Below are 20,452 nucleotides of genomic sequence, written 5' to 3'. Positions count from 1 at the left end.
GTCCAGGTTCCCACAGGACATAATAAGGAGGACTAGCTCTCACTCCCCATTGTTTTTTTTTATTTCTTTTGAAAGATGCCTTAACGACAGGACATGCAGGTTGCATTTCCTGCTCCCTCGCGGAGGTTTAAATCAGTCCCTGACTTCCGAAAGGCAGAAATAACACATCCATGGTTCCAACTAACATTTGGTTCAGGTTGAACCAAACCAAGTTTGGTTCAACAAACTCTTATGGCTATTATTCTGATGACATGTTTTGGGGACCCCTCTTTTCATCCAAACAGAGTTTGAATCGGATCCTGACCCCCAAAACTTTTAGCTAGAATACAAACCTTCTCACCAGAGTTCGTTAAGGTACGGACTCCTTCAGGTAAATTCTGATGACGGGTGTTTTATAATCCCTCCCCCTTCGCAGGCTGGATGAGGCATAAACTCCTGTTAGCCGTAACTCTTTTCACACTTGCTCTTCTCATAAAAATTGGTGTATACCTAAGACTTCAAAGGTTATTCTGACAATTTCAATCGCCAGAGACCACTAAAAAAGCAGGGCCTGATATGCTATTGGTCAACCATTTACCTAGAGTTTCTCCCTAAGGTTATGTTGAACCTACTGTGTCTGATTGAAGGAATCTGAATTGAAGAGGTCGTGTCTGAAAGAATCAAAAGATGGGTTGTCAGGGACAGCCTCTCTTAGGAGCTCATTCCGAATGGAGGTGTAACGTCTTACAAAGCTGTTATAAAATGTCTTACAAAGTTGTCTTTCACTCATACATACTAGAAAATATCAAGAATCTTAACTAAACACGAGATTGGTAGACAAATTCAGTAAAATAATCATTGCCCAATTTTAGAATTTCTCGACTCAAGTCTTGTAGTTTTAAAGGATGAATAAACGTAGGATGCTCTGGAGTACTTTTGGACAAACATACCGAGGCATATTTGGGTATATCATACGAGGTTTTGCAGCGAATATTCTTTATGGTTGTTTTTTTTTTTTTTTAGTTTATGAGAACTGATCACAGAAATTTCCCAAATATTTGGAGTAATTCTAATCATTGCCCAATTTCAGAATTTCTCGACTCAAGCCTTCTAGATTTAAAGGATGAATAAACGTAGGATGCTCTGGAGTACTTTTGGACAAACATACCGAGGCATATTTGGGTATATCATACGAGGTTTTGCAGCGAATATTCTTTCTGGATGTTTTTTTTTTCGTTTATGAGAACTGATCACAGAAATTTCCCAAATATTTGGAGCAATTCTATGACCAGCTCTTCCAGCCGTTTCTTCACACACTTCGTGGTAACAAACTGTAAGTAAGGAGCGACTTGGACCAATAGTAACCGATATTCTAAAAAAGAGAATGTTGATTGCAATTGATACATTGTGCTGATTCCAAATATATGAAATTTATTCTTTTTAATGTACCCATCAAAAGCTACGAAACTGAGAAATTTGCCTGATTTTTAAAAAATGGGGAAAACGCCCCCAAAAAGGCAAGCGATCTTAATGAAATCACAGCATTAGATTCAGCGTATAAGTGAACCTTACTGTAGTGGTTTAAAGCTCCCATCTACACAAATGGGAATTTTTTTTTTAGAAGAAAGATCACGAACGCGGGTTTTTTTTTTTTGTGGGGGGGGGGGGCTGTTTTTCCTGAAGGTAATCGTATAAAACCGATGGTCCTAAAAATCAAGAGAAGGCTCATTTGAACGGAAATTAAACGTTGTAATGTCCTATTTGAGTGACTAAAACGATTTTGCCCCGGGAAAGTGGTGTCTTCTTCCATTTTGTGGCACCGAGCTACAATTGGCCCAAAGAAGACGTTTATCTTCCATGAAATTACATACAGGGGGTGTAAGTGCGCATCAGCTATTGTATATGAGTGGTGGGTCATTTTGTGGGTGTGGTTGCAGATACTTCAAAGAATGCATTTTAATACCGAACTATAATCGAAAACCTTGACCAAACATTCAAATTATGCCCAGAATTTAATTGCAACCCAACCAGTTTGACTTTGTCTCAAAATTCTTTAAGAACAACTGCTGAAACACAAGGGCCGTTGAATTAGAATACGAAGTTTTTTTTTAAATCACTGAACAACTTCAGCGTAACGAGCAAGGATTTTGAGGAGGGGGGCGACCCCTCTCATAAACGAAATAATTTATATTATAACGGGTTCTGAAAAGAGCCTGTTTTGAGCTTCAAAAGTTGTTTTTTCTTTTTATGTTTCGTGTAACCGTCTCCGATAATTGTAATTTGGGTTCTCCAAAAATATTCAAAAAAGGGAGTGAACCGCGTTTAATCAAAACTGTTTGCAAAAAGGTAGAAAAGAAATTTAGTCAGACGTTTTGTTTCCATCCACTATCACTGCATCATTTTGATTTGTATGGTATTTTAGGTTCAGTCATCTGGATCGCTAGTTTTCCCTCCATTTCGAGCTGAAGATTACAGACAAGAAGTTCATGCTCAAACATATCGCTGCAAGGGCACTAATGCCGTGGGAACTATTGTCTCAAGAGATGTTCAAGTTAGAGCAGGTAACATCACTTTTTTTTTTCTCTCTTAAAAAGCTAAATTCATTGCAAGGCGATTTAGTCCTTCAAGCTTTTTGTATAATAGCAGAAAAACTTCTATATAGCGTCGAATTCTTAAGCGGTCCCTAGACGATTAGTAATATTGGCAACACTGTTCTCCGGGTCTTCCGGCGTCAGATATTGCTGTGAATGTCAAGTTAAATTTGTTTGTCGCCGAGTCAGCACGCATAAAAACAAAAGAGCATTTTTTTTCAGTTTAGGACTAGGCCATAATTGCTCTAGAGGTATAAATTGCATTCAATTAGAGTCAAAGCGTTTTTTATTTTAGAATTTAACTGATATATTGAAACACTTTTTAACATAAAAACCCTATGTAATAATTAGAATATCTGAATCATTCGGAATAATATTGTTAAAGTAACAAATTGGGCTGCAAGATATCATAGATTTGGACATATATAATAGTGTAAAAAGAAATTATTGATATACAAAGTGTTCGTAAAGTCTCTGCACAAAAAAGAAACATGTTAGAAAAACAGTTGACTAATTAAATTTATTTTAATAATTGGTTATCGGAGTTTTTATTTGAGCTCAAGGTCCTGCACACGAGCTAAGGTAGCACACTTACAAAGTGCAACTCTTACTAGCACTTGGGCTAAATGACAAGCCGCAAAGATTTCACAAAAGTTAACAAGGCGACTTTTCCTGTTCCACTGAGATATGGCAGACAAAATGGGATAATTTGGGGATCGAACTACCCCTTCTGACTAGGGAGCTTCTCCTTCATAGTCAAAGAGCAGGGGTGTCGTTTGGGGGGGGCAAGGGGGGCCAGCGGCCCCCCCAAAAACGTGAAGAAAAAAATTATTATACATCCCATGCCCTTTGACTATCAAACATATTTACCTTTGACTATTTGGATATGGACCTCTCTTGCCCCCCCCCCCCCCACAATAAAATGCTGGAGATTCGCCCCTGTCCAAGAGTGACTGTGGGATGTAAAATCATATTCTGTCGGACACTTGGTCGATATTTCTTCAACGATAAAACAATTACTACTGATGTAAACATCTCGAATTTCTAACTAAATTTTTGGCAACGCAACTGAAAGACTTGAGACCAACCATCATTTGCAGCAAGAGGATTTATCGCTACTTTGAGGACTCTATGTTCGTCATTCTTTCAACCCAACGTTTCTAGGCCCATGGATTGGAAGAAAACGGCCAATTCCATAGCCATCGCGTCCACCAGATATTACTTGGGATTTCTTTTGATGTGGTTCTGTAATAGATATCGTCTAGATATGCGATACAAGATATGCGGACTTCAGGCGTAGTGCCATTGTCAAGATTGATGAGGCTTTTCCACAGCGAACATGGCAAGAAATCGATTACCGTCTCGATGTACATCGTGTGACTAAAGGTCCCCATATAGAGTTCTATTAAATAAAGTAAAATCATTTCTTGCAAAAAGCTATTGAAATAAAAAAGTTGTAGTTATATTATCTGAACAACTACTTTTGTAATAGATTATTTTAATTATTATAAGATCAATATTTCATTGACAATTGAATTACTTCTGTTTCTTTTTAAGCAAAGTATGTTTGACAAATTTTCCATTCTTTTCAAAAATAGCCTAAGAAATAAAGCTTATGACAAAATTGTTGCGTAAAAACGTGAGCTTCCCACACATCAATAAATAACAACTATAAGAACTCATTGTCAGAGCAGTTCAAATGGATCATTAAGAATAACCAAGTGTTTCTGGTCATTGGTGCCAAATTCCTGATTCAGCAGAAACCGGAAGAGGATACTCGTAAAATTAGTCTCATAAATCGGATGCTTGAATTAAATGTGCGAAAAAACCTACTGCTTGTTTTGTAAGTATAATCCATTATTCATGTGCACCGATCACTATAATTTGAACTGATTCCTTTTTTAATTCAAAAATTGGCATACAAAAAACAATTACACAAATCATGAATAAACAATTATCACATCATTCCTGAAGCAAAAGCTTGCACATAATTCCATTATCTAACTGAAACTAAACCAACATCACATTGAATAATGATTATAGTTCTCCCCAACTAGCAAGTGTCTAACGCAATCGCCTTAAAAAAAATCTTGGCAGTGGTACCCTCAGGCGTGGCTCTCGTGTACCTTGCCCTGGTACCATTGAATGACCCTGGTCTTTGGCACTCTCAGGGATCTTATGATTATCACGATTTTTAAGAATAAAATCCTAAGATTGTTCCTACATTGCTGATATGATTCACTAGTCTTTACAACCTCTGCAGAAATAGCCATAATTAATGAAATAAAAATGAAAACATATCAGTATATAACAATGTTTTCCTTAATTGCCTTCTATAGAAGCCATGACAAACCGGCTTTGTAACAGGATATTAAGTGAATTTCTCCCGTTTCAGGCCACTAAAATGTATAGTAGAACCTTCAATTAATGAAAGTTTGGAGGAAAATACGAAGATACACAGTTATGGATAGTTAAACCTTGATAATTCCTTTTAATTGATAATTCATTGGGAAAAAGTTTACTCCTTTCCCCCTTCAACTAACTCTGTTGTGAAACACTTTTTCTAATTTCGGACTATTTGGAAATGAAAATTAACAACAAAACTGTTACCACACTAATTAGGAGAAATATAATTACAGACAGCATACGTTTTATCTGAAGGTTTAGGAATAATGTTGCCATAGCTATGTACGGAAAGTAATTATATATCAGCTTGGTTGTCTGAGAACGGATTCGATCTTGCGGTTTCTTTTATAGATTCAGAAGTGGTTGCTTCTAACTCAAGTTAAATTTTCGTTGAACACTTTTTTGTTGTAAACCACATCCGATCATAAGTCAAAATGCCCTTGACCTCTGAAATTTCATTCTATGACTAGCACCTTTATCACCTGTGGGTAAAATTAAACGGAGAAATTTGGAATGTTATTTAATTTTTCAGGCTATGTAGTTTCCGGTAGCTTCTCGCGATACCTTATGCATCATGTGACGAGTCGTGCTCGTCTCGTATACTCTTATGAAGAATCGGCGATATACCCCCTAGGGCTGCATGAGACCTATCAACGATACATCGATTGAGGTACATCATGCTTATGCATGTAGGACGTAGATGCTGAGGGGGGGGGGGATGTGTGTGTGTGTGTATTAACGACATTATTAAAAAATAACAACTGCACAAATTTAATTTAAACAGGGTTAAAAAACCGGATGAGGTGGCAATGCGGGCCTAAATACAAGCACCTGCAAATCGATGCTGATGATGGTTCAAAACATACCTAATACCAGTTGCACCAGAACCAACCAACAAATGCATCAAACCAACAAGTTAGTTTTTATTTCGATAAGGCGTTGCAAACATAGGCCATACTTGCAATGCTGATATAACAAATATTATTTAGATTCAAATCACTTTCTCCACTCAGTGGATCCAGACGCAATAAGTGAATAAAGTTTCGCGAGACTGCACCTAATGTACCTAATTTATTCTGATGTTGATGGAGCTCAGATCCAAGGCCGTACGTACCCAGGATTTTTTTTTCCGAGGGGATTTTACTAAATTTTTTTTCCGAGGGGGGGGGGGGTTACAAATGAAACTCAGAGATGAGAGAAACTAACAAAATGAAAAATAAAATCAAAAAGGTGAAAAAACAAGGATTTGTCAGCATGTGGCGAAACCATGAAGATTAAAATATGACAAAATATTTCGATAAGGACCTCCGCCATGTCATCCTCAGTGCTAAAAAAAAGAAAAAAAACAAAAACCTAACCTTTCGAAGTTTACCATACAAATACAGAACAGACACTGAATAAAAACCAAGCATGAATAAATGAAAATGAATTTACCAAGATGATTGGGCAAGGATCTTTCGCCTTGCAATAGTTTTAGCTGGTCTACAATTTCGGTTTTCATTAGATATGCAAATAGGTTCTTTTAAGTTATTTCGGGTGAAAATATTGATTGAGTCCTTCAAAATTAAACTGTCGTAAATTGGGCTTGATGAAATATCTCCAGTATCTCTATTTATTGCTAAATTTTGGTTCATATATTTTTTTTTATCTCAATTACCTCTTTTAAAGTTTGTTGTACGCAATTTAGAGTTGATATTAAGGTTGCCTCGTCAAAAAGAACCAGATGTGTTGGATTTACGAAAATATGTGAAGCCAAATGCCGAATCAAAGTTGTCATTGGTATTTTATAATCTCAGGGACTTATTTATTGAAATTTTGTGCTCATGCAAACGTTCACCTAGTTGTTGATGGGTCCTTCCAATGTAAAATTTTCTACAAGAACACGGGATTCTGTAGACACCACTACCCAGTACAGGGTCTGTTTTATCCTTTCCTGAGTTGAAAAAGTGTTCAACTTTTTGTTCGGTTTTGAAAGAAACAGAGAGATTAAAACTAGAGATTAGGGGGTTACACAAAAAAAAACGCATACAAAATTTGTTTATGTCCATTTTTGTTACGTTTTTACGAGTCAGACAAACATTTCGTGGGGGGGGGGGTCAGCCCCCCCACCCCTGGATACGGCCTTGCGCAGATCATCAGCTAATTCAGGAACCATTAGCTTTGTCACTACTGACTAGAGGTCGGTATTGTCGCATATATTCCTGACCAAAGGCGATTGGGGGGGGGAATCTTTCATAGTGTCTATTGAAGGGGCAGGCACTGTTCACCTCATTTTCAAGAGACTACCTTAAAAGATTGTTGTACAAATAGCAGGTGTAGCCTAATCTTAGTTTCGCATTGCATATTCAAATTTCACTAATTGAGTAATATTTTCTCGATGTATAGGTGATAGATTTGTCTTTCGTATAATTACCATAATAATAAAATATATGTCATGAAGAACGCTTTATATTTATACCATTTTTTTCAATTTAGTACAATTAAAAAAAAAATACTTGATTTTCCAGGTGGAAAACAAACAGTTTTTAGAATAAATACATTTGTGACGATCAATTTTGTTTCTGTTTTTGGGAAACGCATGTTTCCGGCTTTACTTTTCTTGTTAATTCATTTTCAATGTGCATAGTTGAAAGTGTTGAAGGAGGTATGGGCCCTCTGAAATATGTGCTAAACGTGTATTAATTTCAAAATCCACATTGGAATATTAGTCTCAGATTTGTAAGCAACGAGTTCAGATTTCCTTTTTGAAATATGTACTTAATACATTTTAATTTAGGAAGTCATATTGCGACCTTAAATATTTTTAACTACTAACATTTAATCTTTATGGTTCTTTCCTCGAATAACACCCGAGTGATCAGGATTCGAAAAGGGTACCGTACGGTATATGTATATGTAGAAATTGGGGGGAGGTGGTTGAAATGGACAAGTTGATGAGATATAAAAGGTAACAGGTAGCCCTTTGATTTTTTCCGTTCTTAAGAATAACTCCAAAACAGAGAATGCGATTAAATGATCCCTCTCCTCACTTTGTAAAAAGATTAGAACAAAGATATACAGGACCATCTTTCAGCCTGACTTCTTTGGTTCTACGATGTGTGTCATTCTTCTGCTTGATTTGACGAAGCGAATGCGGTCATATGAGCTATAAAGAAATGAAAAAAAAAGATATAAAAAAATTATATGTTGCCTGAATATTAACAAAGACTTGAATTATAGTGTAGATGTTGAAAGCAAGTAATTAATAAATTGAATTGTCAAATGTATGTTTGATGGAAAATTGACCAAGAACAACACCCGCTAAAAAAAAGCAGGTCTGATAGAAGAACCAGTTCTTAAATTCGATATGCTGTCGTGCGTTCTCGTGATAATAAAATGACACAAAAGAAAAAAATCAAGATAATCTTCTGACAACGCTGAAGGTAATTACATGAGATAATAGCTCATGATTCAAGACATAGACTTAATATAGGATATATCCTACTAGTATTTTGGTTGCCTAAAATAATCATTTCTTGGCTTTATATTAGTTAGGCCTACATAGATCAGGCTCAGACCCAATTGAAATCTCCAGACAAACGTACTTAGCCGTTTATGAGCGACACTCAGGTCCTATTTGCTATGATACATTTTTGCTGTGCCTTTTACTGCGGAAAAAAAAAGAAAAAGGTAAAGTTATGAAGAAGGCGATGAAAACTAAAACTTATGATTCAAACAAAATCCTCTAAGAAATTAAACTAGGTCTACTTTATGGTCTTGTTTTGTTTTGTTTGTTATATATTTGTATGTTTAGGATTCGCCCCAAAACTAGTAATCTTAATTAATTTTTTTCCATTTTTTTTTAGAAAATTTTAGGGTAGGCCTACATTAGTTTTTTGCTAAACCTTTGAAGTAGCACCCTGCACGAAGTTACATCGCTTGGAGTCATCGCAAATAAAGTATAATGCAAATACAATAGAAATCATTTTAAAACCATTAAAGGAATTGGCTATAAAAATGAGAGAAACAAATTCAGTAAAAATGTTACTTAAAATTCCAAACTTTTCCAAAAAATCGAAGAAAATTTTCATAAAAAAAATTTATGGTTCTGTAGTTCGAAAATTTAGTGGCGAACTAAGTGGTAGTACGTAAAAATTTTTTTGGTGTGTTAATTAATTAAGGGGGTGCGTCCTCCTAAACGGCATCCTACACTTTTTTGTATCGCATGGAAAGTCTTTGTAAACATAATTGGCTATATAAATCGAAAGAGATATAAAATTCACTAAAAACCTGCCCCGAAACACTTAAGAATTCGCTAAGAACAGGAAAGTGCTTCATAATAATTCACATTCTTTCAGATTTAAATTTTAGAGCCTCGAATTTCTTTTACTATTGATCGACTTTACTGATTTTTTTTTTTCAGTTGAGTATTAAATTTTGTTTCAGAACTAGTCAGTATACAATGCTAGGTGCATTCACCCCTCCCCTAGCAAAAATTCCCCCCAAATGCAAAATTGAGCAGCCAAAAAGAAGGTAAGACAGATAAAAATGATGAAAAAAAGAAAGAATTTTGGAATATTTATCTTATATTCCAAAATACAGGCAGAATGTATGGTATAGAACATCCTCTAGTATTTATGTTCATGTTTTTATTTGAATTAATTCTTTTTTCGTGTTTTGGGGGGTCGAATTATCATAGCAGGGCTAAATAAAGGTTAAATAAAATAATTTGAAAATAATAAATCAGTGACAATTGTCGAAGAGTTGCCTTTTGATTAAAGTATGAGGAAAGTATCTCTCGTACTTACGAGGCTGGGACTCAGAAGTACGGGTAATTACTTTCCATGGACTTGTTCTGGTACAGATTAGAGGCATCACTAGCCAATTTTTTTCTGGGGGGGGGTGGATTTTAACAGCTGGCTGGTCATATTTACCGACTGATTTAGGTGATATTGTTGTTAAAACTACTTTTAAAAAAGAGCAACCAATAAACACGCATCCGTGATTTTTTTTTCTGGAAAAAAAAAGCGGGATTCCACATTTTTAGGAGCTTGAAAACTCCATATAAGAGTTTTCTAATATGCTGAATATAATGGTGGGATTTTAATTACGATCGCTTGCCTTATTTGGGGTTGTTTTCCCCGTCTTTTTCAAAATCACGCACACTTTCAGGCTCGTGCCGTTCAATGTGTAACATTAAATCTAATGAACTTTATATGAATGGAATCAGCATAAAAAGCCAATTTTGTTCATGTATTAATTTGTTCACAAAATTTAATTTTTTTACGGTTTTGTTACTAATGGTCCGAGTCGCTCCTTACTTACAGTTCGTTATTAGGAACTGTTCGATTCTACACCATATATTCTACGTGTATTTTGGAATATAGGTGGAATTTCCGTAATCCTTTGTTTTCTCCATTCTTTTTATTCGTCTTAATTTTCTTTTGCTGCTCAATTTTACAAGCGGGGAGAATTTTCCATGTAGAAATTGTCACGGGGGAATTTCCAGGGGGAATACGCCGGATTCATTGTACAAGGGAGCTGGCAATCGTAGCGAGCGAAGTGAGTAGATGGAGTAAAAATGAGTCATATGAGTTCTTATTCAAGAAGACCAAAAGGCTCGAGTGCTACTCGATCGAAGACAGCTATTTCCAGGAGCTGGAAGCTCGATCTCCAATAGAGCGAAGTAGGGGCCCATTGTGAGGGCCTAAGGCCCAAACCGCTTGCCTTAGAGGGGAAGCGAGTGTTTTTACATCACGATTTTTCTCATTTGTACACATAATTTCCCCCTGGAACAAGTTTATATGTATAAAGAAGGTCCAAACGAAGTGTAATGTTCCCCCGAACATCAGCAGTTCGGGGGAAAATACCCGAACTGCTAATGCTGAGTAATGCAGGAAAAGGGAAGCCAAAGGATACTGTGACGGCTAATTGTTCAAACAAAGTCCGGTCTTCCGTGCGCGGGCCGGAGGTCCGAGTTCTCAAGTAAAGTGATATTCAATGTACAGGGGCTGAATTACCGAGGGATGCGAATTCCATTTTTGATGAAAAAAAAAACCTGAGCTGCTGATCGTAGTTAGTGAAGGGAAACGACAAAAAGCTCGCAGCATGGGGTTTTCCTAGTCAAAGTGGCCGGGGAAGTTATCCCTTTGGTTCGTTAAATCTGAAATAAAAAAAAGCTAATTCCTTAACCTGTTATTTCAAACAACGGCCCCAACCTGTCACGCGTGTACCCCTGGGGGTATTTTTTGAGTTAATCGAGGTTCCACAAAAAACATATTGAGCTTAAACTCGAGTTATCTATGCCAATCGAACTTCATTTATTCTATACTAACATCATTTTCATAGAAGCATGGTCACCATGTATATTTCTGTCCTCAATCTTTTCTGTTTAGTTTTGCTTTTCATTTTTACTAAACCGTGGAAACGCCCAGTCGAAAAATGGGATTAAAAGTCGTATTGTACTGAAGTTTTCCCAATGGTGTACGTCAGAACCTATAGTGAAAAAAAGAAAAGAAATTAGGATCTGCTAATCTAAAATCTAAGAATTCAAGTTTGCAATTTTTTTTATTAATGTATTCATCTTCCCTTTTTAGTGGTTTCACAGGATTACGACGTTGATGTAAACAAGGAGTATGTCATTCGGGGCAATAGCGCTATTGTAAAGTGTTTATACCCTTCTTTCATAGCTGAGTTTCTTGTGGTTGACAAATGGATTTCTGAAACAGAAACAGAACTCCGAGAGGTTTATCTTTCGTCAACTAACTACGGTAGCGTACACATTACTGGCTTATTCTTTCCTAGCAAGACTACCTTTTTTCACGCAACCTCTAACCATGAATTTGTTTCAGCTAAATAAACGACGAGATCGTAAATTAGACATATATATATATATATATATATATATATATATATATATATATATTATTAATTCTAATGACAGTTTTTACCCGTCATAATTTTGCCTTGTATTTCTAGTTGTAAACCAGGATTTTGAAGTGGATGTAAATAAAGAGCATGTTATTCGTGGAAACGCAGGAATCTTCAAATGTAATATTCCTTCATTTGTCGCCGATTTTGTGACTGTAGATTCGTGGTTGTCGGATATCGGTGAAGTATTTATTCATCAAAATGGAAGCTTTGGTAATCATAATTAACGTCCTTCTCCCCCTATTTCGTCATTGCTATTTTTAGTCTTCCCTTTCTAGCTGTAATGCAGGAATATCAATCCGATGTGGCCGTGGAGCATGTCATTCTTGGCAATTCAGCAATAATTAAGTGTATGATACCTTCTTTTGTTGCTGATTTTGTATCAGTGGACGGATGGCAGACTGACGCTGACGAACGTTTTAAATATCAAAATAAGTTGGGTAAATTGCTTAATAGATTTTTTATAGACCTTGGGCCTTATCTTACCATTTATTTGAAGTCTTGATAGGTGGATCAAGTTTCAAGAAGACTGTTGACTATTGCTTAAAAGAAATGTGTCTATCCTCTGTGCCAGATGTTAGCAGTGAACAGTGAGACATTTGTGATTGCTTGACATTCAACGTGATTTCTAACGCGATATCATTCTTGTCGATGAGTTTCAAGGAGGGAAGCTTTTTATCCGTGTAAATTATTAACTAAGTGATCAAGAGTGTTTTGTTCATTGTTGACAACACAAATTAGCTGCTATGTAGACTTGAGAAAAAATTACATATTTTTTATATGTATAGGCTAGGTTTCCTTTGATTATGAATATTTTATAAGATTGTCGTTAATTCCACCTTCCTCTGGCTTGTGAAAGTTCGACTTATCACTTCGACTGTATGGGTGAAAACTGTTATGTTTGCGAGGGGACTGGAGCTAGTAGTTTTGGTTTTATCCATATTCTACCAGATCAAAAATTGATGTTTGTATATCCTGTTTTTGTATGGATTACCCGCATCATAACATCGAAAGTTAAAGTCTACTATCCATGCTTGGTTTTTGAAGCATTGGACCTCTTTGTTTTATATTCACTAATGATGTCCGGTACCAGCATTATCTTCTGGATCTGAACCTGTCTAAAGGTTGCAGGGTATGTGTGACGCTTCTAAAAGTAATGTATATCCTGTTTGTTTTCTTTATCTTTATGAGCTGACAAGAGAATAAAGGGTAAAGAACAAAATTTACGATATGATTTTTCTAGTACGGCTTATACTTCCTTGTGATGTATTAAGGCCAAGAAAAAATAAACAGTAGTAAGAATTGCGTTGTAATAAGCATTGAATCTAAAAAGACGTTACTGAAACATCGCAAATTAGGTACATCCACGTTTTGTTTACAAGTAGGCCATGTTGTTTAAGATTATCTCATTAGTAATTCCTTTCAGTTGCAGATCCTACTTTTGAATTTACAGTTTTTTAAAGGTCTGAAATATTATGCAAATTAGTCTCGACTTGTAATGGACGCCTGCATTTCAAGACAAATTAAAAGTTCTCACGGTCTTCTTTGGATTCATTTTGTACATTAAAATTAGTTTTTTGGTTTTATTTTAAGCTGTTTTGCACTCTCAGTCACGAGTATCTTTTTTAGTGGTGAAGCAACTCTATCAAGCCGATGTTGGAATAGAGTATATCATACGAGGAAATGCAGCCATTCTAAAATGTAGCTACCCAAGTTTCGTCGCTGACTTTATCATTGTCGAATCGTGGCAAACGGACGAGGGCGATGTCTTCGTACCGAACGAGGGCGGATATGGTAGGACAAAGTTATATTCCAACCAAGTATCTCAATATCTTTACCGAAACTCGGTTTCTCTACTTATTTAGTATGCTAGAATATAGTATTCTAGGGCAGGGGACCCAGTGTTTGTGCAAAAGAGTTAAAACAGGAGTTGCGAAAAAATATGGTATTGTGCGTCTTGACTCAAGTAAATTCAAAAGTAGTTTCTTATGTGTTCTTTTTTACTCTGCGTTGAGGGTAAATGCGACTTTTTCCAACTTTCTACCAATAAGGACATGTTTTCTTTCCTCCATAATTCTTTGAAATTCATTTATGGTTTTTGTGGCTAGCAGGTTTTGCATTGGTCTTTTTAATCTTTTACCGTCTGATTGGATTGAAATACTTGTTGATTATGACTAGGATGGGCTGTTGTATCTACTTCGGTCGGTGATTCTTTGTTCTTTTACCGATGTTGTTAATTCCTTGGTAGTCCTGGTGACAAGTATATATTTTTCAAGTCGCCTTTTACGTTGGCACCATTGGCTCTTAGCAGTGGATTTCCTCTTTGAAAGTAGGCTTGATCTGTTTTGTTGGCCTAATATGTTTTTTTCCGTCTTGCGATCTTTAGTGTATGGAGTTATCTGCTGCTGAAACGGATAAAATACTGTCCTGGAAGAATAGTCGGTATGGGAAGGCTGTTAGCAATTATTTTGTATCTGACTCACGTGCCCAATGACACATTCTTTATCACCGTTGAACAAAAATCAAGGGAGGAAAAACCGCCACTAGTATATTCTGATCATGAAATCTAAAGAAAATCAAGATATTAAAACCATATTAAAATAAGATTAATTGTTTTAAATTTTTTAGCTGTGGAACAATCATACATAATCGAAGTGAATAACGAGCATGTCATTAGAGGCAATGCGGCCATATTGAAGTGTGTTATTCCGTCTTTTGTGGCAGATTTCTTAGCTGTTAAGACGTGGTCGATTGAAGGCGCTCTTATAGAAGAGATATCAATTGGCTCTTTTGACTTTGGTAAAGTTAAAAACTATTTCATATTGTATTTGCTGTCTAGAAATTCATCGTTGTCGGTTTTTAAGGTATTTGTTCTTTTTCCAGTTGTGGCTCAAGAATACTCCGCTGAGGTGATGGCAGAGCATGTGATACGAGGAAATGCAGCGATTCTTAAATGTTTTATTCCGTCTTTTGTCTCGGACTTCGTTGGTGTTGAATCGTGGGTTGCAGATGATGGATATACGTACTTTCCATCAAATGATTTCGGTAAAAATCATCATTGCTGTTGATTATCTCCCCTGCGTAAAAAAGCAGATATTTCAGTTTTTACAAAAATCATACTCTTCATCAATTTGCAAGAATCGGTGCAGAGCTGCTGATAAGTCATCCAAACAGGCTTCTCACTACCCACCGTTCTTACTCGAAGCATTCCTTTTTTTATTATTAAGACCAGATAGTAGCATATTCTAGTTGTTAATAGAAGATAATTGTCTTTCAGTTGTTTCACAAGACTATCATACTGAAGCTGGCAATGAATTTGTAATACGTGGAAACTCTGCGATAATTAAGTGTCAAATTCCCAGCTTTATGTCTGAATTCGTTGAAGTAGAGAACTGGATTGATAGTGATGGAAACCTTTATATCCATTCATCTTCAGTGCACGGTAATAAAGACAATTATTTCAGTTTTGAAGAGAGTTCTTTATTTAAAGAACATTATAAAGAAATTATTGCATATTTATGCGGATGCCAATTTCCATTTTCTTTTTCTTTTTATTTTAGCGGTATCTCAAGACTACGAAACTGAGACCCACAACGAGTACGTGATAAGAGGTAACGCTGCCCTATTGAAGTGTGGGATCCCCAGCTACATTGCCGATTTTATTGATGTGGAATCGTGGCATGATAGTGATGGAATGGTTTATAGATATTCGACATTAGAAAATGGTATGGGACGATACAAAATAAATTTGTTCTTGTTACTTTCACATTTGAAACTGAATTGTTAGAATATGTGCTAGTTTCAAGTTATTGAAATTCCAACAATAGTGATCTTTTCTTTTAGTGGTTTCCCAAGATTATCTGGTGCGAGTAATTGACGAAGTCGTGTTGATTGGAAATGCTGCTATTCTTAAATGCTTGTTTCCAAGCTATGCTGGAGATTTCATCGTTGTACAATCGTGGGAGGATTCAGACGGATTCTTATACAAGATTGATGACAATAACGGTAATTTTACATGATGACGTAGATAACAAGCAGTACCGTGAAAGTGTTTCTGTGATACAATTTTGTTGTGGATGTTGAGTATTTAACATGAATGCTACAAGAAGGAATAGTTATGTGTATTCAAGCGTCTTCTGTGAATTATGTTATGAAAAAATAATGTATCAATCTTGTTGCAAGTTATGAGATATATTCAGTCTCACTCGTTCTTGTATCCTATTAAAGAAGAATTTGACTTGTATCCTATCAAAGAAGAATTGGCTTGGATGAATATTCTTGAATGCCATTTTTGAAGCCGCACTAATTGGATCAATATTCGATTGAATTATAAAAAGATCAAGAAAATATCTGGTTTTTATGTTTTTCCTGTGCTAGCAGATATATTTTTGTTTCCTTTGCCTTTCATCGGAATTTGTGTTGTTTAAAGTGAAAGATCACAGTTTCAACTGTGATCACGATGTTCAGTGTATTAAGTGGTGATAAAGTTCTAAGAGAAAAATGCTGAAACCTTCTAGATTCTGGGATATTCAGTTCATTTTCTGCTGAGATTATCAAGACCTACTTGTTGTTCCTGTATTCTACATTCAACGGTTTCTACTCACCCTATTTTGCTTGCAATTCGTAGATTGATGTTAAAAATTTAAGCCCATTTTAAGGACAGCTATTTTAAAACCTATTGTGCAATCACAGGCACATCGGGGAAATACTATGCGAATAAAACAAAGGATACTGGTTATCTATGTCAGGCATAGGGGAAACAATTTAAGTATAAAATAATCCCGAATTTGATTCTCCTAAGGTGGCTGGTAAGCTGGCATTGCTGTTCGAAGAGCTATACATGTCTACTCGTTCGAAATTTAAACCTTTCCATGGGCTTTTATAATTTAGCGTCGGTTGATTGTTGGTATGTGTCCATTTGCTTATCATTCCTTACTGGGTTGCACCTACCGTTGTAACCATGGTAGGGGCGATAGAGGACTAGTATCTTTTGTTCGATTTTTAAAACTACGTTCTTTGATATTAAAGTAGGTTTTTCTTTTAAAGTTTTCTTCCCCTCCCAAATATTCTCCCTCCAAAGGAAATGATTCTATATGTTTCGGACTATGCTCGTTCGCCCATCCTAAAGATCTATTGCTCCTTACAAAACCGATCTTTTGAGTCAAATCTTGTTCAATTTTTGGGTTTCTAGTTTTTACAGGGCTGTTGATACATGAAAGTGTAGGGGGGGGATTTTTTTCAATGCGCTAAACGAAGAGAAACGGCAATTTGCTTGTGAACCAAGGAAACAGATTTTGTGTTTCATTTGGGAAAATACTCAGTCAAGGGCTGCAAAATCGAAATGACTGACTTGGACTCTGTTTACCTTTTATAGAAGCGGGAGCTCACAAATTGAAACAACAATATTCTGGAAATTGATTTATGCAGGATCTACTGTGAAAGAATTTAGACGTCTTCGGGTTACTGTTTTATCGGAGTATTCCCTTTATAATGGAGTAGGTCACTTTATAGAAATTCATTCAGAGCTGATAATAGTGGCATTATTTGGCTTCATTATTTTTAAGGTTTTACTTAGAGGAAGAATAGGCAATATATAGAATGTACTAGTTCTGTTATGGAGATAATTTACATGCACATCTCCCTTTTTAATTTGATAGTCATTGCGGTATCAACTTTTTTAGTCGTTTATCAGCCGTTCGAAGTGAGAGTCTATGACGAATTTGTTATTCGTGGAAATCCAGTCATTTTAAAGTGCAACTTCCCAAGTTATGTTTCTGAATTTTTAATTGTGGAAGGATGGTCTTCAAGTGATGGAGAAGAATTGCAGTTTTCAGATTTTCCCGGTACCGTATGCTTTAAATTTGAACTCTAACCTTGGCATTATACATTTAGCTATTGCCTGTTGGTTAGTTAAAATCATGCTGAGAAACCTCTTAGGTGGATGTTTTTTTTTCTTATACATTGGCAGTTAAATAGCAAATTCTAGACTTTACGACTTCTTTTCTACCACAGCCGTTCTTCCGTTAAATAGTCTTTTAATTGGTCAATAGCGATCATAGAAAAGAAGAAAACTTTGTAAGGTAACCATAAGAAGAAAAGAAGATTATTCTACCCAAAACCCTGATATGGCTGTAGCCTATTAGTATTCTGAAGAATTATGTATCAGTCTTTACATTCTCATGAGCTCCCCCCCCCTCTTTTTCCTTAAGTTTCTTCAATATATTTAAATTACTTATGCTGCATTAAAGCACTGTCATAGCCTAGTATGGAAATTCCTAATGCAGAATTCTGTACTAGCATTTGCCTTTATCATGAGCCCCTTTTTTTTCTTTCCTTACAGTAGGCTATCCAGAAACAAAGATCGTTTGAATGCAGTGGCACCCTATGTCTGAGATGAGTATTTGCTCCCTAAGTGCCCTAATAGAAGCTGAAAAAGATTACTAGTTATTGACAAACTTGGGTTCGGGATTCCGCACTGTACTAGCGAAAAAAAAAACACTTAAGTATTTAGTAATTATCTATACTCTTTCTTTTTTCCAATTGTTGACAAAAAGTTGTCAAAGGCGGGTGCCATTACATTTGCAAAGCGTGGCCTGATAAAGTTGGTTTCTTTTTTTTTAATTCTGCCTTGCTAGCTTCGTTGCATTAAACATATTTTTAAACTTAGCATTCTCATTTCAGTTTTTGAGTAAAAAAAAAAAAAAAAAAAAAGAGAAAAAAAAACACACAAAAAAAAACGACAATTTATATTTCAAAACACAGTCGGGACAGTTTCTATAACTGGATGTCACACAGTTCTTAGTAACGAACTGCAAGTAAAAGAGTGACCCGTTTCAATGGTAACCAAAACACAAAAGAAAACAATCTAGTAACTGCATATACATCAGAACAAATCTCCTTTTTATGGTGATTTCTGAGCATTTTAAATCATTAAGTTTGAAGTTACCGTTCAAAATTTATTAGCAGAAGCATAATTTCTGAAAAGGGAGAAACCCCCCAAAAGATTGGGGATTTTGGTGAAAATTACCAAAATAGGACAACAAACTATTAAATTCTGCATATGCTGCAACCGATGAGCACATGTTTCAAGTTCCAGTCTTCAAAAATAAAAAATATCGTATTTTTCCCGAGAATACATGTTAATTTGTTTTGTTTGGAAGGGGGGGGGGGGGGGTCAGAGGTAACCACATCGAACCGGTGACCATAAAATATAGAAAAAGGACTGTTTTGAACCGAGATTAAAAGCTGTAGTGCTATTTTTAAATAACAAAACAGATCGCGTCACAATACAGTGGTTTTTGTGCTGTTTTGTGGTACAAAACAATAAACTTGGCCCAAAAATTGACTAAATAAAATCGAGTGAACATTCTAAAATAACCAATCGCTTTAAAACTATCAAAACTTGCTTCTGCACCCTCCCAGATTCAGAGGTCTTAACGTCGCCTGATGGTGCGTTCATCCCTCAAGATCAATGAATTCATTGCAATGTAAACGATTGTTATAGATAATTATTTTTAAAAGTTCAATTTCATTGAATTAATTCATTTGAAGCTTTACGTAATGTTTCATTGCGCACCAACTATTGGGGGAAGGTTAGAGGCTTTTTGCGCGGTGAGGGGGAGCCTATGCCACAAATGTAAATTTGTTTAAGGCTCCAGTCATTAAACTGTCAGTAAAAGGCCTTTGAGATAAATATAGAGGTGTTGGGGGGGGGGGCAGAGACATTACCCAATAGTCTCTTTTCGTTCTGAAGAATATATTTGAACTATGCCAACAATATTGGTGCTATCGACTTACATTTCCTCTCTATTTGCATTATATTGTAAGTGTAGAGTGGGGAGTTATACCCTAAAATTAAGATTTATCCACAAAACTACCTTGTAACTGTGTGAAAGCTATGACCTTTAAGTATAATTGGTATTTTGTTTCCCAAGAAACATCATTTTCTCATGGATGGGGGGGGGGGTGACCCTCTTAGAAATATTTTAAAGGTTGTACTTTTAGCGATCATTATACATCTTATTGCTGTCAAAATTTTTGGCTGGAAAATTGAAGCAGGGTTTAAAGGGTTTACACCCCTCCTTCCTCTTTCAAGAGAGTACTGTATCAGACGTTTTGCTGAAACGAACCGTAAAGAATACGTAAGTTTTTCCTTCTGCAAATACCAATTTTTGCGGGAATATGGCCCAAATATTATCAATTAAAATCCGTGTGCACCGTGACACACTCATCCCAAAACACGGGCTACATTCCATAAAATGGAACCGTTATTATAAAATGTTTATTATTTAGTATAACTAACGGTTACAGGATGTTCCATGGTTGCGTGCCAGCTATTAAGGCTGTTTTTTTTTAGAGGATTGCGTGTGTTGTGGGGGGGGGTACATACAGTCTTAAGTTTTAACGTCGTCATGCTCATTGGTTTTTTATCCGTTGAGAAACATTCATTCTGCGGGCTTTGCGAATATTGAAGCTTCAGAAAACAATTTTATAAGTTGCGTTTCCTCAAGATTGACGTTCTACATTTCTTCCTAAGACCAAGATAATAGAAATACTTTCAGCTGATA

At 36.0% G+C, this 20,452-nt stretch overlaps 1 protein-coding gene across 31 annotated transcripts in view; it reads left to right on the top strand.

Moving 5' to 3' along the window:
* Dscam1 (Down syndrome cell adhesion molecule 1) overlaps positions 1–20,452 on the top strand; it is a 230,432-nt gene that overhangs the window by 85,254 nt on the left and 124,726 nt on the right. For 18 of the 31 annotated variants that reach the window (XM_089092325.1, XM_089092334.1, XM_089092341.1 and 15 more), the window contains exons 3-4: positions 2,402–2,540; positions 14,769–14,930. In XM_089092325.1, coding sequence (XP_088948451.1) covers positions 2,402–2,540; positions 14,769–14,930 — 301 coding nt within the window. Of the gene's footprint in view, positions 1–2,401; positions 2,541–11,551; positions 11,726–13,514; positions 13,680–14,513; positions 14,685–14,768; positions 14,931–15,445; positions 15,611–20,452 lie in introns of all 31 variants that reach the window. The other 13 variants (XM_089092340.1, XM_089092317.1, XM_089092313.1 and 10 more) reach the window with 4 other exon arrangements.

The sequence above is a fragment of the Artemia sp. Qi Xiang Cuo genome, chromosome 7, assembly GCF_049724085.1.
Source record: "Artemia sp. Qi Xiang Cuo chromosome 7, ASM4972408v1, whole genome shotgun sequence".
NCBI lineage: Eukaryota > Metazoa > Arthropoda > Branchiopoda > Anostraca > Artemiidae > Artemia > Artemia sp. Qi Xiang Cuo.
Note: the sequence above shows the minus strand (reverse complement) of the source record. Positions and strands in the feature narration are given on the sequence as shown.